This window comes from Haliaeetus albicilla, chromosome Z (genome assembly GCF_947461875.1).
Source record: "Haliaeetus albicilla chromosome Z, bHalAlb1.1, whole genome shotgun sequence".
Classification (NCBI taxonomy): domain Eukaryota; kingdom Metazoa; phylum Chordata; class Aves; order Accipitriformes; family Accipitridae; genus Haliaeetus; species Haliaeetus albicilla.
In genome coordinates, this window is record NC_091516.1 from 13,306,607 (window position 1) to 13,332,644 (window position 26,038).

Consider the following 26,038-nt stretch of genomic DNA (forward strand, 5'->3'; position numbering starts at 1 on the left):
CAATACCAATGAAGGTATTGTTAAAAGTTTCAGTAATGTAGTCCAAGTAGTGTATATAAACAGCAGAAAGTTAAGAGGCAGTTGATTAAAGACCCTTCCTTCAGCTCTTAAGCTGATGGAGTTCTTGATCAGTTTTCAAAGGAAAAATTAAAGAAAAAAATATTGCTTTCTTATTTCACAGTGCACTTGATCAGGCTAGCCAGTCAAACAATCCCTGCTCTTTTAGTATGCTAATGACTTTAGAGATGGATGGTATTTAAAGTAGTATAGGAAAAAAAGTGAGAATTTGTTAGCTAAGCAAATTTTTAAAAACAACACTTCATAAATGATTCTTTGTAAATGAAATACTAGCCAGGTTTGAAGAGATTGTTTCACTGTATGTTTACTAAATAATAATTTTCAACAAAGTTAACATTAATGCTGAATTTTATTTGAAAAGCCCGTACTTGAGATTGCATCCATAAACATAATTATAACACATCAGAAGTCAGAAAGTAATAATGTACTAGTCCCTAAGCATTTGCTTGTGAAATTGGGTAATTAAGGTAAGTATTAAAATTTTAACTAATAGGACCATAAAATGCTTTCCTGTTTTCAGGTGGCTTATCTTGCATCTTTAGGAGGGAGACATGTATGTTTTCTATTTTATTGACCTAGTGCTGGTTTTTGCATCAGTCTATCTTATTTTAGAATTTTGAAGTTGCAGAGTTATAAAAAATCAGTAACAGATGTTTGAGGTTAATTTAAATACCATAGATATTAATTGATGAAATATATTTTCCATTCTAATGATTGTATCATTATATTTAAGTAGGATATCTGAGGCATATCAGCAATCAATATGTATTGACTATTTGGTACATCAGCAAAAACAAAAATGTTCTTCTCTAAAAATTTCTCATGCCTCAAAGCATTAACAAAGATTCTGACTGGATCTACTGATCCTGAATTGCTAGCCGAATCCCTTAGGTATAGTTAGTCAATCAAACATAGCAGACTGAATGTATCTTGAGTTTCCGTAGACTTGAAGAACTCCAAAACAAGATAGTTGGAAACTCAGAGAATTGAATGGATAGGAAGACAAAGTTCACTGTATGATATTTATTTCTTAAGGAGGAATCTATAGCATTTGATAGTAGTACACTACTACTGAGAGTAATTTTTTTAACTCTCTGCCATTATGAAAACTGCCTCAAATTCCGCGATTTTCCAGTGTGCTTTTTCATCAACCAGTATGCTGTGTGGTTTTGTTTAAATATACAAAATGTTGCAAAGTTGAAGTGATCAAAGGTATTTCTTTTTTACTCTCAAATTTATTGTTTGGTTTGTTTGGGGTTTTTTTCAGACAATAATAATCCTTTTTTTCTGAAATTAAACCTTTCCTAGGTCTAGCCCTATTTCTGGGACTGCTGGTGCTGATGACAGAATTTGTGAACAACCGTTCTTTTAAAGGAACTGTAAAATGCATAATAATTTGTCCTTTGCAAGCATTTAGTTTGAGTGTGATGCCTTATAGATCACAAATAAACATTAATACGAGTAAAGGTTACATTTTCAGAAATACAAGAGCATGCATGCTATATTAGTACTACATTTGTACTGGAGAAAATGGATCAGCTTTACTGATGTAAGAAATTAGCAGGCTTTGGGGTTAAAAAGGTAGAAATCATGCAGGTAGTTCTTACACTGTTTATAGATTCCATAGTAAATTTGGAGCTGATATGTATGTATTAATCTATGTTGAAGCACTTCGTTGATTCTCTGTAATTTCTCTTTTCCCAGCACAAAGGATGATTATTTTAATGTTAACATTCAGCCCCCTGTTGGAGAACTGCTTTTGCCTGTCACTATGTCAGAGAAAGACTTTAAGAAGGAGCAAGGTGAGAAATATTTCAGCAGCTTCAATAAATGTATTTGGATGAGAAGAGGGCTGTGTTCCTTTCAATTTCCAAGCGTACAGCAAGTGCTTCCAGTGTAGCTGTTTGTGTTAGTCTCTGTTAGTATTCAGTCTGATACTAATGATTTAATTTAAAAATGTGCAGTGGTATTTGACAGCTTTTCAGTGTGCCTTTAAAAGCACAAAGCCCACTCTTCACCCTGAAACAGTCTTTTGGTTCAGCAAGTTTTGGCTTCCTATCATGAAGTGTGAATATCTTTCCTGCTAGCAGTAAAGCAGAAAGTTGGAATCCCAGCTCAAGGAAATAAACCAAATATACATTGATATGGTGTCTGTCTTTACTAGTCTTTATTCAAAGGCTGCTTTTAAATACTGTTAGTGTACCTGTTCCTCAGCTACTTTGAAGATGATTTCAATCTTTTTCCTTTCAAACACTTCATATAAAAAAAATTCTTGTTGGAATGCTGTTTTAGAAAGGTGACATGTTTTATATACTTCTGCATTCTTCTAATGTTGCGCCTTTAAAGGATGTAAGTTTCTGGTGCTAGTCCAAACACAAACCTCCGTAAGAGCTTTCAGTGACTTGAATATTTTATACAAAACAATTAGAGAAAATTGTACTTAGCTTTGACTGTGTGTTAAATGGAATAGTCCATACTGCTACCCGTAATTTGGATATGATTCTTGGATATTTTAATATATAAACGATTACATTTTGGATGCATTCAAATGTAATAGTGTTTACTCATCTATCTCAATGTATGGGGATTTACATGTGTAAATCTCTTCACATTGAGATGAGAATATACCCATGGGATCCTGTCTCATTGCTGTATAAGGCTCAGAAACTCAGTATATCCATCAAGCAGTCAAGAACACCAATGAGTAATGCTATGTATTATTAATTATTGGTTTTGAGCATTTCTTGCTTTTGTATTTTTGAATGATTAAGAAAGTAGTTTAAATATCGCTTAGATCATTTTCAGTTAAGCTTATGGCTGCAGTGAAAAGTTAGGATTGTGCTTTGTTTTCTTAACCAATTGATACTTATTTGCTGTTCTTACCTTTTGCTGGCTAAAGCCTGCCTCTGCTTTATACCTGCTCAGCAAACCAAGGTGAGTGATTGAATGAGGCTGTGGCACATTTATTTTAAACTGTTCCCTTGTAAAAATTGTAGCTGAGGTTGTAGTGAGAGGAAGGCAGGTTACTGTGCTTCTTCCCCCCGCTGTTTTTATATTTGCTTGTTTTGTGATATTTTGATAGAGTTTTTGTATATTTTACTGTGACTGAGGGCTTTTTTTCCTCCTGACTGGCCATACAGAACCACAAGCACATAGAAGTGCACTTGGAGAATAGCTGTGGTCCTCTGTGGAGTTGTTGCCAAAATTCCTTTTTCTTCTGCCATTTTACTTCTATGGTTGTTGATTATTTGTCTGAATAAATCTGGCAGCTGTTTGCTATGTTTAATAGAGCAGAAAGGCTACTCTGAATAAAGCTATTTGAAAATTTGTTTATATGAAGTATTTGTAAATCCATGAAGGTCTCTTGGCATTTCTGTATTGCTCTCTCTGTCTTCCTGAATTCATTCTTTGATGCAGGACTTGATGCTGGCAAATTTACCACAGGTTTAAAAACCTTTTCTATTGCATCTTTTTTCGTATAGATATCAGCTGTTTCAGAATATTCGTGGTAATAGAGGTATCAGTTCTAAATTTTACATAAGTATTTATTACAAAGATCTAGGAGCAGCTAGCATTTGGGGAGAATTACTATGTGATCTTGGTAAATGAAAAATCCAAATAACAATAATAAATGCAGGGCAGTTTAGGAGTTGGTATATATTATTCTATTTTGTGTTTAACTTCAATTTGTCTGTATTCTCCAAATGAAACTGATTTATATAACTTGTTTTTCAGTTGTCATGCTTTTTGTCACACACACCCCCCCCCTTTTTTTGTGTGTGTGTTTTTGGACATAAGATGTTTCAAGTCTTGTACCTGGAGGTGCCTTATTTTATTTGTAACCAAAACAAATAGGTAAAAAAATAGTGAAGGAGTGAGGAGAATATTAGAAATGCAAGAATATATTGGGGGAGAATGAGAATATGTATGGGTTTTAAGGATTTTTACATCTAAATTGCATGTGTAACCTAATAAGAATGCTAAAGAGGAAATAGCCAGTATTATACTGCTATGTAGAAGACAATTCATTGCTACACATCTTTACTCAATTACACTCTGCTGTTTTGCATTGTCTGTTACATTTGTATATGTCCCTTTTCTTCCTGATGGCATAAGGAGTGGAGAACAGACAGGTTATTGAATATTCATGGCTGTGAAGGTTATCTAGTGGTAGCAGCAGAACCTCAAAAGCTGGATTTATCCACATGCCGTGCATGGTACGCTTAGCCTTGCTACACAGTCTTCCCTTCCCTTCCCTTCCCTTCCCTTCCCTTCCCTTCCGGGGAATCCTCTGGTGAGGTAATTCCCAAGAGCTGCAGCTGAGTTAGTGGTTGATGTGATTGACAGTTTGGAAGCAGTAGATTAAAATAGTATTGCCAAACTACTCTTTACCTTTCTGGTTAAATACTTTTACTGATCTTCAGGCCTCAGGATTTTATACCCTGTTTTACATCACATCCCCATGAAAAGTCCAGTTTCTTTAGCAGGAGTTCGGCATGCATGAGACGTACTGTTGGGAACTCAGTATCCAAATTTTTACTTGTCTGCTGTTTTTAAAAATTAGTAGCAAAACTCCCCTCGCCTTAGTTCAGAATAGGACTAGTCTGGTAGCTAACATACCTTGTTACGTACCAGTGTAATTTTTCTAATTTCATTTCCTTTTATTATTAAAAATGTGTACAGTTATTTCATTGTACCAGTTAGTTAACCCAGATTAATTGCTGCTCTGGGCTCTGAATAGAGTTTTCTTAGATTCTCATGCTTCAAGCAATATTAAAGGTGGCATGTGATTGTTATAGCTGGATATTAATCAGAATTTTTATGAAGGTGTTTTTAAAATAGCCAGTTAAATCTACTTCAAGTATAAAGACTGGGTTTTTTTCCCCTGCGGCCATGTTTCAAAATAATTTTGTCAATTTTTTTTTTTTAAAAGTGTATACTTGATTCCCATTAAAAAAAAACCAAGCACAAAACCCAAACACCTTGGATAAGTAAACAAATTGTTTACCTAATTTTATTAAGATTTATATATCCAACTTGTCTTCCTAACAAGCAAGATGCTAATTCTTTAAATGGTTGGACATATACTATTTTCTGCCCCTTGACTACCACAGGCAATCATATTTGATGCCCCTTAATTAGAGCACCCTTTTTTCTTTCCAGGTTCTTTTCCACCTCAGCAATCGAGACAATACATTTGCTTACCATGCTGCTCTCCTAAGTGTTCTTTTGCATGTAAATTAATCTTGATTCAGTTTACACTGTCATGCTGAGTGGTACAAATTGCCTATAACAATAAAACAGCATGAGTTAAAAATAAAGGGGGGTGAAAAGGCAGATTGAATGTGTGCCTTACTTGATAGGATGTTACTTTGCTTTATGCCAATACATTAGTCGACAATAATGAATCTTCTGTTCTGAAAAGCATGGTTTAGTTGATTTTTTTAATTTTACTTCAATGGAGCAGTACCTTGTCTTTTATAGAACAAGTTAGACAAACCATTAATGACAAGAGTGTTAAGGTTAAATATGAAGCAATGCATTCACTTCTCTGAGTGCTATCCATCTTTCCATTTACAGGAGCTTGACAAAAGTACTGGCTTTGTACAACATTTCCTTTAATTACATGCTGCGGGAAACAGGCTTTTAACATAAACATAGTTGCATTCATTTATTCAGCATTTGCTCTTCAATAGAGCTTAATGGAGAAGGTTTAAATCCTAAATGAGTACACACATCTCTCAGCAGTGTTATGTCAGTCCCTGTGCTCTGCTTAAAAGCAGTTTTAGTCTGTGTATGTAGTTTTTAAAGCTTTTGCCTAATAGTGAAGTTTAAACAGTTTGAAACAGAATGTTCTATTCCCAAAACAAAGCTGATCTTTATAGAAGTTGTGTGCTTATTTTTGTTCTCTTCAAGAGGAGATCATGTTCAAAAATATCCTGTAATTTACTTAGGAGCTGTTCCATTTTTACTTTGATATTTCTTATTTTGTGACAGCAGCTAATGCACATTCTAGTGCATAAAAATGTTGGATTTATGTTTTTTAATTGCTCTATTAAGCATCTTAGTGCCATTTGCTCTGGGTTAGAACTATATGTGCAGCCCTAAAATATTACCCTTTTGAGACTTTTGCATTGTTTTCATTGTTAATGTTATTGTGGATTTCAGATGCTTCATATTTCTGCCTGAAGTACTGTGCTCCATTGTTTGTCTGTGTTTTCAGCTTCTGAACATAGTGTAAAAATACACAAACAATGTTAAGTTGTAGTTACTGTTGGATTTTAATCAACACTAGCATGCAGCAAATCATTCTCCTAAACAATGGATATTGATAGAAGAGAAAAGTGAGGGGTTTTGTTAAAATGTCCTTGAACAACATTTCCTTCTTTACTTTTTTTTGTCGTATGTGTGGATATAATCTTGACATTTCTGTTCCATTTTGTAGTGATATTCAAATTATTTTAATCAAATAATTTATCATGACATTTTAGAGAGATGGATACTAACTGAATTTCCCAGTTTCAAATGTGATGACTTTATCTTCATGAACTAAATTGAACCAATGACTACTCTCTGAATTTCAAGATTATTTTTAGCAATTGGATATGAAATTATAATTAAGCGCAGTGGTTTTATGATTGAAAGATTACAAGGTGTCTTTGTATATGGTGTTACTTAAGCTGCACTTTTCCAAATGAGTCTTACTTAATAGTTCATTCCTATGTTTACATTCTTCTTTTAAGTTACACTTTTTGTGAAAAAGAACCATCTTGATATCACAGTTGCATTACTATCACACATATCTTTGTTCAGTTATTAGTAATTTGTTTCTAATAATAGGGCATTGCAAGTAATACATTAAACTAATGTAGTTATGTAATTTCCTATAAAATTGTTTTCTTGATGAATTATTTAACTTTTAATGCAAATGTGGGGTTTTTTTAGAAGTCTCTCACTTTGGTTTTATGCTTAATAAGCAAGCAAATCTTAAAGTAGTCATAATGAAATACTTAACGTTTCAGGGATGCTGACAGGAATGAATGAGACATCTGCTACAATAGCTGTTGCTCCGCAGAACTCTACTAGACTTGTAATAATTGAGAAGGTAGTGAAGGCAGCAAACCTGGGTGTAGTCCCTTCTGGTCAAGATAACATACACAGGTAAGATTACATGTCATTCATAGTGGAACCATCTTTCAATATGAATTTGTTAGTTCAAAATTCATCAATATTTGATAAAATTAGGCAAAATTACCCACACCTTTAACGGATAAGGTACCCAATTATATTGTAACATACAATCCTAAGCAGATATTAATTTGACCCTAAGTACTCCTTAGCTCTTTATTTGAATGTATATAGAACAATCAAATATCTAGACTTTACTGTACACAGTTAGGGGGAGTTGTCTTTTCCTGGTTTTGTTTCAAAGGGAAAAGGTAGCCTTTTAAAGCATGGTACTTTCAAAAGCATATATAAGGTTTTTTGACTTTTGTTTCCGTTTCCAAAAGTAAGTGGCCTTATTCAGGTATATCATCTGTGAGGAGCTGCTTGTTTTTCCCACATTAATTTTTGACCTATGATATCCAGCTAATTAAACCTAGAACCTGATATTTTTTTTCAGTTGGATGAAGATCTTTTTAAATGCAGGTTGAACATTAAATTGAACATTTCCTTATCCTTCCTTTGTATATGCAAGGAAAAACAGTGATCGGCCAAGAAGGTCATTGGTCCTGTTTAAATTCCAGATGTTACTTGTAGATCACTCCATTTCATCCAAAAGCTGTGGTACAGAATGTCAGTGGAGTTGATATGATTGTTGGTTAATGACAGCTTTTAATGTGATTGACTCAAAATATTTAGTCCCGTGAATCTGTATGGCTTCTCACTTGTGACAGAAACAAACAGGAGAATTGCCATGTGTAGAAAACTGGGTGGACACAAATAACAACAGCAAGATGTAATTGGAATCTGTTAACCTAGTCTTGGAATAAAAAAATGCATACATCTCTCCTAGCATCCACTAAAACTGTTTCAGAGTCTGAATTATCCCTTTAGCCCCCTGAATTTTGCTATTTCAATAAGAGCAATGGATATTCTTTTAAAGCAAAGAGCAATGTTTTTCTTTGAAATTTTGCTGACCAAGATGGCTGTTTGGAATGGTTAGAATCTTGTAGTCTACACAGGACTAATAACCTGATATTTCTCTTTGTTGGGTTTAGTCTTTTTTGCATCACTGGGCATTTTTATTGCATTGCATTAACATTAACCCAGCTGGATTTTCCTATGTATTTGATACGGTCAATGATAAAATTCTGTTTCACCATAAAAACATGGTACAGCTAGTGCGATTGCACAGAAATGATTGTCACTATTGACACCTGCTCCTCCATGAAAGAGTCCTCATTTGTGGCATCCCTGAGGGATCTATACAGCCTGCATTCTCAACTTCAATTCAAAGACTAGGTGAGAGTGTCAATCAAGAGACTGAAGTGTCTGCAGTATACAGGTGTTCTCCATCTTTACCCTATCCATCACATGAGACTTACTGCATAGGGATGGATTGTTTTGTGACTGAGTCTTGAAAAGGTTCCCTAAAATAATAGCTTAGTTCCTAGCTCAGCCACAGGTTTCCTGATTGTAGATAAGTTTCTAATTTGATCTTGCTTTCTCTTGACCTTTTTTTTTTGTTTTTTTAAAGGAGGTTTCCACAAAACAGAGTCTATGACCAACTGTAAATAAATTGAAGATGTACTTCCTGTTGGGTACAGTGCTTCAGAGACAGTGGTTGAAAGCATGTTCTGGTTGGGCTGAAGTATTCAGAGTGCTTTAGAGCATCCTGAAATCTTCTTTTCTTTTTTTGATTCAAAATAGAATGTATTCAGTCTGCTACAGTAGTTACAAAATAGTTTGCATTTATAATGTCCATCAGGCAAAAAAATTGTTTATAACAACTTAAATGGCCTACCAGAAATGCCCAGCAATGATAAGCATTTAGAAAATAGCCCTTCATTTGCTTCATCATAAGTAACTGGAGTTCACAGATACTATGTAGTCATAATTGCACCTAGTTTTTACTGAGAACAGGAATGGGAACATTAACTAATTGGTACTGTGATGAACATGTTCATCTTTTAAATAGCACTACATTATCATTAATGTAAATCCTATATTTAGATGAATGAATATTTGAGATAGAGATTAGATAATGAATACTTTCAAAACTCTGAAACAGATGACTGACATATTTTTATTATTTTTTTTAAATTGTATACATATATTTGGATTAAATCAACTCTACCATGAGACTAGACAAAAATAGAGTCTCTTGAAAATCTCATGGATGCAAGAAGTGTGCTGTGTTTTATGTATGTGACAGGTACACCATTTCAGGATGATAAAATAAACAGTCACCTTTTACCTCGACAAAACAGTTATGGATTCAATAAAAAGATGTTAAAAGAAATTTTTGGTTTTTTCTACAGTATTGTCATTTGTCTTGTTTGTTTTATCACAAGTGGTATTTGGGGAAAAAAATTACGTATAAGAACTTGCTTTAGCTCATCATGCTATTCTGTGAGGACTACTTGAGTTCACTTCTTAGAGGTGCTTAGTGCATACCCTTTTACACGGGAAAAGAAGCAATATTTTTAACCTGACGTTCTGTACAGTGCAGCATGAATTACATTAACCTCTTAGTGGGTCATCCCCAACTTGAGTATTACTACTTAATGATGGCTAATGCCAAGAAATTTATATTGCCTTCTAATGCAATATACTCATTCAAAATGAAATTGTATAGTATAATACAAGTGTGTCTAATGGACTTGAACACATGTGTGTTTCTTGAGTTTTTTAAGTCTAAACATATTTGCACTCATGACAAAGACGTTGTCATGCTGCTGGGACACAATTACTGCCCCTTAAATTGATAACCCTATTTAGGATTGTATTTTTCACCAAGTAAAAACACTCAGAGCAAATATAATGAATATTTGAAAATAAATACTTGAAACAAATACCAACAGAATATCATGCAGTCATCAATGAAAAATGAAATAAATGTAAACCTGTAAAATACATCAACTATATGTCAGTCCCTATCACAGTATAGCAACACTTCCTTACATGCATTTTTTTCTCTCCTTACCATATGGCTACTGAATTTTTATATTTACTTGAAATGTAATAATTTAACTGTTAACTGAGTATGGAACAAAATGCCAGATAATAGAGTTGATTGTATTTTAAACTCTCTTTTCTAGCCTGTTTTATTTGAAGTGATAGCTGCAAAAATTTTGAACTCAATAGCCAATATATATACCAGGACACAAATGTGCAGATTTATATTCATATATTTGCAAAATAAATTTGCTGTACTATTTCACTTCCTTAAGTGTAGTTACCTCCTCTTCAAATAGCTCTTCAATACAAGCTATTAGATTACTGGGCCTTGTAAGGCTGCATACAGTGCATTCTCATGTTCTTAATAGGATTAACTCTTCTTATGTATTGATCTCTCTTGCTTTTATTATCAAGGGGAAACATTATTTCAATTTTAAAGCCTTCTACTAAAAGGAAGAATGTGAAATTCATTTCAAAAGAGAATTTTTTTTTAAGCAGGAAATATAATGTCTTCTTAAATATGAAAACTTCAGAAAAAAGTTTATTATTTTTATCAAAATATTATTTCACAAAAGTGATTAGGATAATTGTTGCAATATACATAGCTCTTTCTATGTTCTGAGAACTGTTGTTTGTTAAAAATATTTTAAGAAATGAAGGGTTGGAAGTGGGTTGAGGAGTGCATAGATATTGACAAAGTGATTTCAAAAAGAATCAGCTAAGGCAGCAAGCTTCTATCTTGTGATTCAGACCACATCTGTGATTTGAATATCTAAAGACAAAGACATTGAAAGAAAAGTATTTGTTCCTGCAGGGAATTAAATCAGTCTGAATCACTACATTTAGGGACCAAGTACTTTTCAGTTAAAGTATGTCTGCTGTTTGTTGTCAGTGGGGAAAGTCTGCCAGGAATTTTTCCATCTTCAAGGTAAGAGGATACATAATTGAGGATATTTATTCCCTCAAAGTTGATTCTTCTATGGACCATAACTTCCCCTCCCTGTCTTTACTAGGGCAATAACGTTCATTGCTTTATATATCAAAAATAAATTCTAGGCTGTTCTATTTCAAAATGTGATGAGATGAAGATACTATTCAACTGAAGATTTTCAGTAATTTTCTTTTTAACCAACACGAGCCTTATTTATCCAGAAATGCCCTTCATGCTACTGTTACTTTCTAAGATGTGTTGCTTATTCCTCTCAGATGAATATTCTAAAAGTTCCTCAGGTCTCTTCCTCCTGTATTCATTTTCAGCTCCATAACCTCCTACCAGGATAGGCAATCTTAATTTTCTTCACTTTGAATATAGCAAAAGACAACAGATGATGATAGAATGAAGATAGTTACAGACTTTACTTTCATCTTAGAAAGACTTGAATGCTGTTATGATCCTCATGAAAGTGTCAAAATGTTGTCTACTATTACATAAGACCTCTGCTTAAAGGAGAGGTGTTTCAGGGTAAATTGGCTTAGAAAGAAAATAATGGAAGTACACATAGAAAGCATTTCTTTCCACTACCTACAAAATGTGGTGCAAAAGCTTTTAATGTGTTGGCAGTGGCATATAGCAGAAAAGTCTGTTCAGACCTGGGATCACAAACTGGATTTTCTTCTTCAGTCTTTCACTTTGTTTTATGCTTGTGTGGTTCCATTGATATCAGAATATAATGTGTAATGGGATTGAGAATCAGGCCGTCTTGAACTGCCTACCTTTCTGCCTTCCACTTCCTGAAGCATTTCTTAAACCGGATGCATTGTACTCTAGTAGACTATTTCTTTCAATGACCACGGCTCTACAAAATGGAACAAGGTAGAGCACCTTTTGCACGTTTTTTCATTCTTGAAGACTTTACTTGCATGCTGCCCAATCAGTCAGTGAGATAAAAGTCTGAACCCATCAGGCTGGATATGAAGAATGAATTTTAGTCAACCTCAACTTGTTTTTAATAGTCCATTGAACTAGTCTGTTGTTGCTGTTGTATTTTGAAAGGAATCCACAATGAGTAACAGGAAATAGTTGAGTTAGAAAGTGAGCATGGTGTCATCTACATATCTTTACTTCTGCAGTTCATCAGGATGGTCTTAACATTGACCAGAACTGAGACACATGACAGCATTAATTTCAGTCCTCTAATTTGAGATGGTCAAGTCTTTAATTTCAACAGCCCACTATGGGACAATCTGAGGTTTTGAAGTAAATCAAACCTCAGCTTCTTTCAATACTGAAGCCTTAATCTACTTCAGAACAGCCATTTCACATTTTGAAATAATGAGTTTAATATCCTTCTCCAATACAATCATGAAAGCGGTCATTCTAATAGCCATCTCTTCTTTCTAGAGATCACTGGAACTTGCAGAGGGAGGATTCTCATCTCTTAGCATGTTGTGATAGTAGACACCTGAATTAGCAGCAAACAAGCTAGCTTTTAAACAAGAAGCACAAAACAGCGCTTCTGCTCATTGCTGAAGAAGGTCTAACTAGCTCAAGCACAGCGTTGCACACAGTGGCTATGCTGGTTCTGGGACCCTGTATTTTTAAGGACATTTGACTGCACCATATAGATATGCCAGTTTGTTCAGAGCTTGCTGTATGTAGTCCATCACTGTTTAGCGTACCCATGACCTATGTGGTTTTGTGAATAAGCAACTATTGAACAAGATGTAAAATATCTTTCACCTGTCTTTTGGAGGCTTGCATTATTATCCTTTAGCAAAATCAAAAACATACTGTGTAAATCATGTAATATAACAGTAAGCACACTGCAATGGATAAGTATTGAAATCCTGAAGAATGTGAAAGCAACTAGACCAAATATAGAAAATTGCATAAAATGCTTAAAAAACAGAAATCCAAGGATCAACACTTGTTTTTCACTACCCTTTATTCCCCACCCCATGCATCAGGCTGACAGTCTGGTTGTATTCACCCCTTTTTATCATTTTGCAACCTGTCATGTCCCATTTATAGTATATTGGCAGACTGATTCTCAAAGGAAAGAGGGTTTTGTTTACAGACAATTTTGATTATCAGAGAATGGCGTGCTTAGTAATCAGTTATCCTCCCCACATCTTTTTAATCCAGCACACTTAATGAGGGGAGAAAAGGCATGCAACTGTGCATGTATGTAGGTAGGTTTGTATTGAACAAAACCCCATTTAAAGGGGTCCACCTGGAAAATTTCTTTGTGTATGTCATCTTCCAATTTGTACAAAATTTGGAAGAATTCTCAGGCAGAAAGTTGGTTATCAGACCCCATCAGCTAACAAATGCATCTGCTTCCAGCATGTCAGAAAGGAAGGGCTATTAGCCATCTATTGAGGATAAACACAGTGTAAAAATATCTGAGAAATAGAAATTGTTTATAGTTACTCCATTTGAATCCAAACATATGTTCTCAGTAGCTGACAAACAGGTCTTATAAATCCAGGAAGACTTTTTTAAAGACCTTTTCTGCTCTGTGTGCACACAGAAATCTTTCCTAAGATTTTTTACTAAGCAATTGGCCTGTCGGAAAGCTCAAATGAAGTGAAATCTACCTCTGGCAATAGCTCCTTTGACGTAGTTATGTGGACTGTTCTGCTTCTGTGGTTCCTCAGCTGTGGGGCTCAGTCATCTTTTTCTACTCTTCTAGAGAGCTGCAATGGGTAGCTGAGTAAATAAACTTGTAATAGACATGCAGCCTTGATTTTGCTTCCTAATTTCTCAAGTAGGAATTAATTAGAGAGCTAAATATCCTAGGCAAAACAGTTTTTCTGGTAGCTTTTACCTGTAGCAGACAGAATTCTAAATGGAATAGTATATCCATGTCCACAGTATTTCACCCTTTGTTGTAGCCAGAAGTTGTAAACTCTTAATGTTTTCTTGTTTCATGATAGAAGTAATTCTAGCTTTAAAAAAAAAAAAAAAAAAAAAAAAGCCCAGCTAGGCTAACTATTTGTATCTCTTTTGTCAGCCGGGACTAAAATTACCATGACACCACTTTCTGGTTAGTCACTATTCTTAGGTAAATATTTTTATTCCTAGAGGAAATGAAAACTGAATTTTTTTTTAGTGAAAGTACTCATCCAGTAGTTTCTACTGTTTCTTAATAAAATCCTAATGTTCCAAAACCTTGAAATTTTCTCCCTGCTAACAAAAGGGCCCTGTATGTATTAATACAGTTTTCATATTATTGGCATATGAAGATTTTCATTAACTGGTACAAAGCACTTAATCAAGAGATTGCCTTTCTACAAAATCATTTTAAGGCCCTTAACATTTTAAATATTGTATTTAAGGAGCTTGCACGTGGATTGCAAAATTTAAAAATAACTTGAAGAAATTAAATTTGAGTTTAACATTAAAAGTATATGAGTGAGTCATTTTAGGTATGAGGTTAATCGAAATAGATTGTTCTAGCCTAGCTTATTTGCTGTCCACTAGAGGACAGCACTGCTTTTGTATCTGAATGCTGTAAAGTGAAAAATATGTGCAGCATTTTCTCTGGAAAACAAACAGGAACCTCCTGAGCCAGTTGTTTAAACAGAAAACATTTAACACTTAAAAAACTAACGGAACAGAAGAATATCTTTGATTTGAAAGACCTCTGAGGAAGTTTAATGCTTTAGTGTATTTCTGCAGGGTAACTTACTTTCTTGGAATTAAATAATTTTTCTGCAAATTAAAATTTGTAGCCTGGTTTAGAAATGGACTGTATGTAGTTCTCAAATACTTATCATATTAAATGCCCAATTCTTTAAGAAAAATAAACAGAATAGACTAGATGAAAAAAAAAATAGATCAAGTATTACAATTACAATTTTCTAGGTGTGAGGACCAAATATTTTGATTCGAGCTTTTAGCTTATTGAAGTTTTGGGGAGGAGATATAAATGCCAACATATAAAAATGCTGAAGTTTTTGAACTAAAGGTAAATTTGGAGGATGATAAAAAGTTCATGCAGCATCTTTTGAACATGTGGAGCAGTGCTATGTGTTGGACATTAAGTTCAGAAGACCCACTTGCATTCCTGAATTTTTGTTAGAAGTACACTGCAACTGTTCACTGGCAACTGAGGACAAACTCAAAATCTATTTTGGCAATAGAACTAAAAATGGTAAAAATATAGTACAGATGTGATGGCAATTTATTTTACAATTTATGATTTTATTAAGCCCAAAAATAGTTAATATTTGAAATAATTACATTATGGTAATGAATTAGGTATTTTGAACAATTTATTCTAAGATAGTGTTAAAATAGCATGAAATGTACTGGAAAAAAGAAAACATCAAATTATCATATGATTTTTAAGGTAAATATTAATCAAATTTATGATTAATAACCAATGTTAAACAAGGTTTTTTCCTCAGAGGTTAAAATCACCAGGTTAAGAAAAAGATTTTTCTTTTTGTGACTATATTTCTGCTTATGTTTTAGTATTAAGCTTAACCCCAGGTCAGAACTAATACATAGTAGTGCTATTCCCAATACTTCTTTTTCATGTTCTAAGGCTTACTCAGAGGATGAATACAAGTAGTTAGTAATTTAGCCAATTTTTAGATGAAATGTTAAAGTCAAACCTGTACATAGGTAGAATTTGTTGTAGTAAGGTGAAGATCCAAGTACTGAAACTATAAAGATTTTTGTTATCCAGTTGATACACTGGAAGATACTTCATAGTTGTTCGTTCTTATATTTACAAATTGAAGACTAATTCACAGCAGTGTTTTTTTCCCCTCTGAATATATTCATTGCATAACTTGATTACACATTTGTCAACTTTGGACTAATTATTTTTCTACAGCTAGGGCAGGGCGTTGCATCTTCTGATTGTCTTTCTTACTAATAGGATTCTGTCTGCTTCAGCAGGCAATAATTGAAGGCTTCATGTACAAGATTTAAAGAAAGGGCAGAGAAAAAAAAAGTTTTAGCCTCCATGGGCCATTGTCACTCTTTCTGGTAAGCAGTAGAACAGAAAAAGAATTTAGGTTGAATAGAAAAATCAAAGAGGAAGAAGAGCGCCCAACAGGAGAGAATGTATGTTTTAGTGGTGGCAAATTATGTGTAACAAACCCTACTCTGCTGTAAACAAATGTCCCGATAATGAGTGTTCAGGTGTAAATGTACTTTCTCAAATGTTGAATTTTAAAGAGCAGATTTTGAGTGAGTTACTCTGTTTCTCTTTGTTCACTGGCGTGGAATTTTCATAACCTTTCCCCGTAGAAATGCCTCTCCTGTATATTGTAGCTATCTTCTGTCTACAAATAAAGGGAAAATAACTGCTAGTCTGTAGTTAGGCTAGTCATCATCACAAAGCCAGTGTTTGGCAAATGCTGTCACATTGTAGCGTCTGATGCTCTGTGTTTTCCCTTTATGTCAACTATAAATCAAATATTTCTGTGTGATAATCATTAACAAATCTTATTTTCATAGCAAGTCACCAAGAATATGTACTTGATTTTTAACTCTTGAAAGACTGAATGACTTTCTAAAAATATACAGTACTTTAGTGATGTTGATTTAGAATTTTATTCTTAATATATATTTCCTTACCTACTGACAGGTACTATATTTATGTGAAAATAATATATGAACTCCGTCTCTTTTTTTTTCCATGTCACATAGCCTCAAAATATGTAACAGTCTTTTTAAAGACAAAAAATATTTGGGCAAACTCAGAATATGCAAATGTATCTCACATTGTTACGTTTCTAATCTGTCTTGATTTTTTTAAGTGGGAAAAGTATTAAAAGCGGCAAATCTTCCTAAATATTTTTAATTATGTGAAATCAGGTTTAGAATTAATATTATCACAGAAAGAAAACTAGAAAATAACTGCAGTATAGCAGAAACAGCCATCTTGAAACTATTAGTAAATATTTGGTTGTTTTCTGAATGGTATTCTCATTTACTTTCTTTTTTTTCATATTCACTGATGCATCCTTTGTTACAAACAGAACCATGCTCATAATATAATATCTTAACATGTTAAGAGTTGTCTTTATGAAAAATTCTTTCTTTTGGACCTACAAACAACCAATTTACAAGCTAGATTTTAATGTACTACAGTGCAGTTTCCAAGGCTTATTTCAGTCTATGAATTCTGATTGTTTTTATTCTCTTTTTGCAGGTTTTTTTTAATTCAAATTCTAACCTTTAAGGCAGTATCAACTTTCAGAAAAAGTAAAAAATAATTACTGACCTTGTGGGGAAAATGAAAGTTTCTCACAAAGAATAAATACTTACTATACAGAGTGATTAATTTTTGCTGCTGAAAGATTTTTTTTAATGACTTTCTGGTCTATGTATTTAGTTGAGCTTAACACACATTTTGGAAAATCCACATGGGCCTTATGGTAAGAGTAAGCATATAAATGCAATAACACGTACTTAGTTGAAAAAATAACTATTAACCAAATCCTTCAATGATGGTATATTTAAAACATCTAAATAATTAGCGAATCAGTTTTACTACTAGTGTCTTCTATCTAAAAGTCAACTGCTTCATCCTTTTTATAATTGTATTCAGTTTCACAGATCATATAAGCATATTTATGTTAGAACTCTCTTTAGAAATGAAATTATCTTCCCTATTTTATGGAACAGATTTCAATTTCCAAAGTTCAAAAGCAGTGGTAAACCCATTGTGTGGTTCTTCTATACACCCTTTTTTAATGGTGAAATAAGTCATCCTGTTCTGTTCCAATTCTTTTTTCACTAAGCGATTCCAGATCAGTGACCATTGATACAAACCGATTAGCCACTGCTAGTTATGCATACTAACACTTTGCGTAAAATTATCTGAGTATCAGACCCTTTGCATCTTGCAAACCACATACAAACTCACATTTTATTGATTTTATGTGTTTTCTTCAGAGGTATGGAAAAGTGCTATTGATCCCCTATGTGATTTTGCAAATCCACATGTGAAAATATCAGGCAAAACTCATCCCTGATGCTTTGAGCCACCTTGGCTTTCACAGAGCGCTGACTTTGTATCACTTTCAGTTTTAATAAAAGAGGGTAAAATCAAGCCTTGGGGCTATGAAACACAGCAGGAGTGCCAACTACCAACCTATTTATGTGCATACTCAGACATAATCTGCTTCTGTGTTGTCCCAAGACACAACTGTTAAGTAAATAAACTGACTAATAAGACTATTGTTTCTATAATTATCCCCCTGTCAAAATCAACAAGAGAAATAGTGATCTTCCACATCGCAGTGTAAATACGTGAAATCATTGATATAACTAGCTAAGTAGATCATTTTTATAGTAGTAACATTGGTTTAGAACCTTCTATTAAAGGGAGAGGTCTTTGAATGTATCTATAATCCGGACAAAAGAAATAGATTGTCCGTGATGGGTGACATTAGAGAAGTGCCCCATGTTTCCTTAATTAGTATAATGTGTTATGAGATTTTGATATGCTTAGTTTAAAAAGAAAAAAGACAGGAATTACTTCTCGTTTAAAGAGAACCTGCTTCCTGCTTAAGTGGCTAATATTTTAATTAAGTCTGGAGTGAAGTTTTTTGAGTATCTCCTGATAAACTCCCTCCTTTATGTTGATGGTAATTAAACAGATCCCCATGGGCTTGGGTAGGCGCTTTGCAAGGCCCATGCTAATTGTCAGACATGAGACACTGACCAGTTGGTTTGCTCTTGAATAGCCCACAGCGTGCTGTCAGCCCAGCAGTTTGATTTTTCTGTGTTGTGAGCTGTTGTCAGGGCTAACTGGGTCCTATTGTGGCTGAAGATGTTGTGCAAATTGAGGCAGATGGCTCTGATTCAGACACGTGTCATTCAGAAACAGGAGAGGAGATTGGCCCTGCAAAGTGGGGTCAGACTGGGTCACAGACCTGCTCTACACTTGTTAGTGTTTTCAAAAGCCCATGTGCAGCAACTTTGTTGTTGTCAAGTAACCAAGGGGAAAGGGAAAAAAAAAAAGGCAAAAAAACCCCTATGGTGTGCTCCTTGTGGAAGATGGAAGACGAGGCTGTTGCCATCCTCTTCCTTCCCGTCTCTTGGGCCTGGCTGTGCATGCAGAATGAATTAACAGGATTGACAGTAACTCACTATGCCTAAAATGGCTTTTCAGTCAATTGCGGTGCTTAAAAGGCTAGTTTTGCTTTTAATTCCATGTAATTAGTGGGTTTTTCATGTCTTGGAATTTAGTAATGGTGCATTAGTCCTAACTTTTGTTTATCTGATTGGTTGTTTAGTTTTTCTTAATTTGCTTTGTAGGATTTTTAATAATTATAAAACATTTAGAAATGGTGGCCACATTTTTATGATTAAATATTCTGGAGATAAATTCACAGATGGAAGGATTTGGTGTCTTGCTGTTACCATCATTTCAAATGATCATGTTGGATGTTTATAACTCTGACTATTTTTAGTTTGAATTAATTCCCTAGATGGCAGGAGGATGCACTTTTCTGAAAGTACAACAGTTTGGCTTTCTGGAAGTGTTCTACGACATTTAGCATAGTCGCATTTTCTTTGGAGCACCAAATAGTGATAGTTATCCATGGAAAACTCCGTACAGCTGAATTCAAGTTGCCAGTGTGCACAAGTGTTGTAGATGAACTGAAGAATCAGAACTTACATGAAAATTTTATTTAAATAGAGTTTACTTTGTACTATTAAATACACAATTTTGCATGATACTTTTTTGTCCTTCTTAAATGTAAAAATATGTACACAATGCTGAAAAAATTCTTTCTGAAGAATTTATGAAGGTTTTTATGGTTTATCCCCTGAAATGCATTAATGAAATTGGAGGCATTTTATTATATTTGAGCTCATTTAACTTTTGCAGAAAGAAATGTTAGCAGTCTTTGACCTTAAGATCCTCAGTGATTTTTTTTTAATTTTTTATTTTTTTATTTTTCCTTCCCCCACCAGGTTTGCAGCTAAGACTGTGCACAGTGGGTCACTGATGCTAGTCACAGTGGAGCTGAAGGAGAGCTCTACAGCACAGCTCATCATAAACACCGAGAAAACCGTGATTGGTTCTGTTCTGCTGCGGGAGCTGAAGCCTGTCCTGTCCCAGGGGTAACCTGCTTACATCTGGACTTCAGAATCTGGCACACAACAAAAGTGCCTGGCATCCACTACTGCTGCCTTTCATTTATAATAATAGCCCTTCCATCTGGCAGTGGGGGAAGAATACACTCTTGACATTCTTGTCTTCTGCTTTAGAATGCTAGTGTGTATCTATCATGTATGCAAGTCCTTTCCTTTTTTTTCTGCTTGCTAACCAAAGAACATATATTTTACTGTCAGTTATCTGCGCTTTTAAATGTATTTCCCATTTGTTCTACCTTAGTCCTTCCCTCTCTGCTCCCTTCCCCCACTACCTTTCTTCCCCATTGGTTTTCCTCACTGTAGTGGACAAATACTAGATAATAAAGTTCAAGGGAAATCACATTGCTTGAAAACTGAGTTTAAATGGCAAGTAGGTTCCACCAACATATACAACAACTACGTGATTCAGAGAGGTTTTGTTGCATAAGTGTAAAAATACAACAGGTACAACAAAATGGTGTTTGCTTTCTGGAAATGCTTGTAAACCTAAACTCATCTGTTAATATTGTTCCTACCTACTGCCATTTTCTCAAATATTTCTGTTAAGTTGCCAATAAAGTAGTGCTATGAGCAGAAGCTCCCTCTTTCTTGTTTTGGTAGAGAACTGATAACAGTGATCACCAGTATTGTATATAACTGGTTAATTAAAGTAAATACTAACAAGGTTGGACACTACATATGCATCAGGAAACTGTTCTTGTGAAAGTAGCCAGTGTTTGTACTCCTATTGTAATTTTCTGCTATGCAGTTATTTTTTGTTAATAAACAAAGCCAGTAACTGCTTATTTTCAGATTGGCCCATTCATAAAATAGTGATTGAAATGTTAGAAATTAGTATGAAATTATATGAAATACTGATTATTAGAATATTGTGGCAAATACTGTCATCTAGCTTAAATTATTCACATCCTTTCTTCAGATTTATTTTGTAAACTGAGATTAAAACATCTCCCACCTGTGCATAAACCAGGGCTCGAGGCAAAGACAAATTCATAGCCATATCTACTGAACTGGGGCTGAGAAGACCAGCAGCTGTGCAACCTTTATTGCACCCAGTTTTCTGCCTGTAGCCAAGGTGTCACTGATTTTGACCTTCCCTTCACATTCTGGTTACATGGTAGGATGGAAGAAGCTGAGCTTTATCATTTCATATAAGTTCTCCTCACTTCCAACATGTACTAGTAACTCATGGCTCTGCCACAGATGTTTTATGACACAGAGAAGATACTTAGATAACTGTAACCTGCTCTGTCAGCAGGACCCTTGCATGGTCCTTTGATACTGACTAAATGGTGCTGTTTTGGTTTAGCTTTCTGTATATTAGGAAATACTGCTTCATCAGAAATGTTGCGTTACTGCACACTGGAAAGTTCTTCTAAAATTTTCTACTAAAATTTGGTAGAACTAAAAGGTAGCTCCAACATGCATCAGAGTTTATTGGCAAATTCTAAATAGGGGTTGGTTTTTTTAGGTATTGAAGTTGCACTTCTGTGAGAAATGTAGTTCTAGGTTTTGCTAGCACCCAAAATATATTTCTGATACTTCTCAGACAAAGAAACAAGAATCTTATGCCCTCAACAGAAATGTGCATGTTCTTATTCAACATTTACATTGTTTTCTGCAGTCCTAATCCTGCAATAAGTTTTTTCTTGAATTACAGTTTTCAGGTGTGATATAAGTTATTCAAACAGGTGAAAAATTATTCATTGTAGAAATACCATCATCTCAGAGAAAATGCAGGTTGGTCTAGATGGTATATGATATTGAGACTTATTGAGAAGGTGGTGAGGGAAAGGTACAGAACCACGCCTCCTGAGAAAAGACTGAACTGCAAAATATTCAGCCACGTTTGTAAAGGAGAAAACAAACAGGAATTGTTTCTTGTACCACAGTATAAATCAAAGGAAAGCATATTAATGCTATGTAAGTCACACATGTTGCTGAGTAATTTCTGCCTCCCTGGAGTACTTTGTACACTTTAATAGTGAAGCCCAGAAACGTGTATAGTAAGGATATTTGGGGAGTTTCTGGTATTAATTTACATTTTTCAATACTTTATGACTTGGTCCAGTGGTTCAATAACTCTTGATACAGGTATTGGGGCCGACGGTGTGACCTGAAAATTTATGCTGCCTTCCCTTAATAGTAATTTGGAGAGAAACTTTCTTTAAAGACGGATATTTAAATAGTAAAATATCTCTGCATGCAATAAAGCTCTGCTCTTCAGGTATCTAAACATGAGCACGTGTACATGTCTTACATTAATAGTGGAAGTTGCACTCAGTCACAATTCAGCCAGTTAGCAGTAGCTAACAATATTTTATTGGTTTTGCTATATATAATTTTTATTCACTTTTTTCCATATTTTTCATCATTTATAGAGGCATATTAAAGGTTATTAGGATATGAAGTAGATGACTAGTCTAAATTGCAATCTAGAATTCACTTCAGAGTGATTTGCTTGTACCAGGTAGCAGCCGCTCCTATCTCTGTGGGCAGGCTTTTCAGTCAGGAGCTGTGCACTGAGAACCACCTGGCTTCAGCGAGAATCTAGACCTGGGCAGCCTTGCATGTGTGACTCAGGATGTGGGACCAAGGCTAAAGCATAGTGTTGCAGGACTGCTGTGGTGGGTTTTGCTAAGATGGTTAGGGAATTGTATCAAGGTCTAATTTAAGGAGCAGGAGGTGAGGGTTAGTTACTTAAATTATAAAGGGTTCAAATGCAAGAGAACCTGCAGAAACATAGGAAAACCAGTAACAACTACAAACTGAAATATCATAAATAGGAAATTTGGGTATAATTTTATTAACTGTTTAATTCACTCATGCCCAAGGTAAGTAAAATTCAAAGACTCCAAGATTATTGTGATTTAGTCCAAGCTTTAAAACTGATGCTGGTAATTATGGATTGAAGAATCATGCAACAAGAACAAGGGCAAACATAAGAAAGTTTCTATGTAGTGAGAGATTGACAGTTTACCCCTTCTTTGCTTCCTGGTTGTTTCCACACACACACATATTCCCCCGTGTGAACAGGAAGGGTTTTTTTCTGAATTTTCAAATTCAGTTATTCCAAAATAACTCGAGCCATTTGGAAAGAATAGGGTATGGGGAAGAGTTGTTACGTTACTATGGATGGCAGAATATAAATACACGCTTGATGCATGACAGTCAAATTTATATAATTTTTTTTCCTCTTATTTTCCTTTCACATTTTATGATGTTGTATAAAAGGATAATATATTTTTCTCCTGCATACCCTGGTTTAATTCTAGTAACTAATTTCTAAAGAAAAGTAGCAGAGATAGAAGTGGGTCTAGAGCTAGAAACAAAATAATGGAAGATATAAATAGAATACTGTGTGAAAGGATAGTGGAAATAATAATGAAAGTGTTTTTAAAGCAGGGACATGACACAGTATATGAAACAGTGAATGGCATAGAAAAGATAAATTGGGCTTTCCTGATGATCTTTTCTACTAACTCAGGAACAAGGTGGCATTTTGTCACATTTCTAAGGCAATATAGGTAAATTGCAGGAAGGAATTAATTTTTTTCCCTGTGTTCTTAACACAACATGTACTTAAGCTCTGGTCATTTGCTGTTACAAGATAATATGATGTTTATTAAAAGTGGAACAAAACTGGAATTTTACATTAGCAAAGGAATATACAGATATGTACCAGATAGAATACAAAAAAAAAAAGGGCTCTAAATCCTCTTGATCTGAAGCTTAGGCTAATTACTGATATTTGGTGATAGGATGAAATCCTTTTGCACACTTTGCAATGGTCCATTACGATAATTAGTATTAATTATTTTTTAAAAATACTCAATTATAGAACTGTCTAGTTTTGCATACAGTATCTTACATGCGTAAATGAATTTTAACTTAGCACTTAAATGCCCTAACAAGGATTCTGGTAAGCAATGCACAGGTAAGCTGAATCCTCCCAAGCCCTGATCTGACACTTAAGTGTGTGCCTGAAACAAGCGTATGAGGATCAGACTCTGTTCCCTTTATTTTCTGTCAGTTTGTCTTCCCCATATATTTCTTTGTTTTATCATAAAGCGGGTGTTTTTATAACACTTATATTAAATGTTTTGTGGTGCAGACACCAGGCTTTGCTGTGTTTGCATAGCGTGCTTTCATTGCTGGTAGGAGCCTTTGTGCACAACCCTGACAAAAGCAATGCTTCTGTTCAGGTTATTTTCCTCTTATCTGGTATACTTGCAGTATAGCACAGTCCAGTGAACCTGTTTGGAAGAGAAAGAGATGGTGAACACCACTGCATTTCCAGTCCCACAGCTAACTGGTTTTGCTTCACAAGGTACAAGGTGAACTACTCTTCAGTGGCTTCAGTGGCTTCTGAGCCCATGCTGTGACCGTACTGTCCCAAATCTTGATCCACTTAAATCCCTGTGTACATTCTGGTGCCTATACACATATCTTTACAAACAGCATTATTCTAAACTCCTCTTTCCATTGTGCACATATAAAAGAGAGGGCAAAAATAAGCTTTGCTGGCTTCCACCGCTGCTTTTCCAGTTCTCTCCAGGTCCCAGCCTGCTCTCACCCTGCTCCTGACAACTTGCCTCCTCCTTTGCCCACCCTCCCAGTCATGGCTTTCAGAGGAGAGGGAGGGGACAGCAACTCTGCCCTTAGCACCATCTAATGGAGCATACATGTTGTGAGTCTCTGTTCACATCTCCGTGCCTCCCTCTGGCTCAAACCAGACCTAGTTTTCCTCCTTGATGGGAAGGATTTAGACTAAGCCTTGCAAAAACAGCTGACAAGTCACCCTGCTTCTTCAAGAAAGAGCAAAAGCTGTGGGTGCCCTCGGGTCCTTCTCACCCTCCTGCCCTGTAAAAATGCTGGTGGACTGTGGATGGGCAGTGGAAAGGTGGTGAAAGGCCTCTTGTACCAGCTGTGACTGGCTGCCATTCAGCTGCTAGCCATGACAAACGGCAGGTGGGTGAAGGAGATGGCTCCTAAAAATGAGGGAGCACCCTGGTGCTTCCAGCCTCCCTGCAGAGCTTCAGCCTTGTCTTGGACCATGGGACACCCACCAGCTTGGGCTCAGGGCAGCACCCCGAGGCCGGCAGCTGGAGCAGAGCTGGCAAGGGAGGCGCAGGGAGGGCAGGAGCCTTGGGAGAAGCAGCATCAGCTCCTTTCCTTCTGCAACGCATCACATCTGACCAAAATAGCTGCTCCTCGTCACCTCCAAGCACCACCAGCAGCCACAGGCCATCCATGTTCACGGGACCTTGAGGCCTAGGCAGCCAGGGAGGCTGGCAGGTCACGGTAGCTGCAGGTGCCCTCCGAGTTGAGGCCTGTGGCTTCATGGGGTAGGTGGAGCGGCTTCTGCTCAGCCTGCAGCCACCCCCCACGTGCCTGGCCTGGGCCTGCCGCCACAGCCGGGGTGCCGGAGAGGCCCCCGGGTGCCAACAGCCTGCTTAGGTGAAGGAGGAAGGCAGGAGGGCCGGAGGAGAGCAAGCCCCCTTTCCCGGGTGGCGGAAGCGGGAGTTGTGTGGGCTACTGGCCTCCGGAAGGGGCTGCAGCTTCAATGGTGGTTTGTAATTAAATTCCAAGCTGAGAGGAGGTGTGGGCTGAGCAGCCTAAGGCCGCCTGCCGGAGGCTTTGCCTGGGTGCGAGTCCTGGGGGTCGTGGCAGCCTCCACTCCCAGTGACCCTGAGCAGACCCGTGTGCGTGCGCACCAGGGCCGCAGCTTCACAAGGGGCTGCTCGCTCTGCCCTGGGT

At 35.8% G+C, this 26,038-nt stretch overlaps 1 protein-coding gene across 2 annotated transcripts in view; it reads left to right on the plus strand.

Moving 5' to 3' along the window:
• Window positions 1-20,848, plus strand: part of AP3B1 (adaptor related protein complex 3 subunit beta 1) — a 165,201-nt gene extending 144,353 nt beyond the window's left edge. Inside the window, exons 25-27 of one of the 2 annotated variants that reach the window (XM_069776334.1) lie at window positions 1,783-1,880; window positions 2,978-3,012; window positions 7,101-7,235. In XM_069776334.1, coding sequence (XP_069632435.1) covers window positions 1,783-1,880; window positions 2,978-3,012; window positions 7,101-7,109 — 142 coding nt within the window. In that variant the 3' untranslated portion in view covers window positions 7,110-7,235. Of the gene's footprint in view, window positions 1-1,782; window positions 1,881-2,977; window positions 3,013-7,100; window positions 7,240-20,095 lie in introns of those variants that run through there. The other variant, XM_069776333.1, reaches the window with a different exon arrangement.
• Window positions 20,849-26,038: the final 5,190 nt, after the last annotated feature.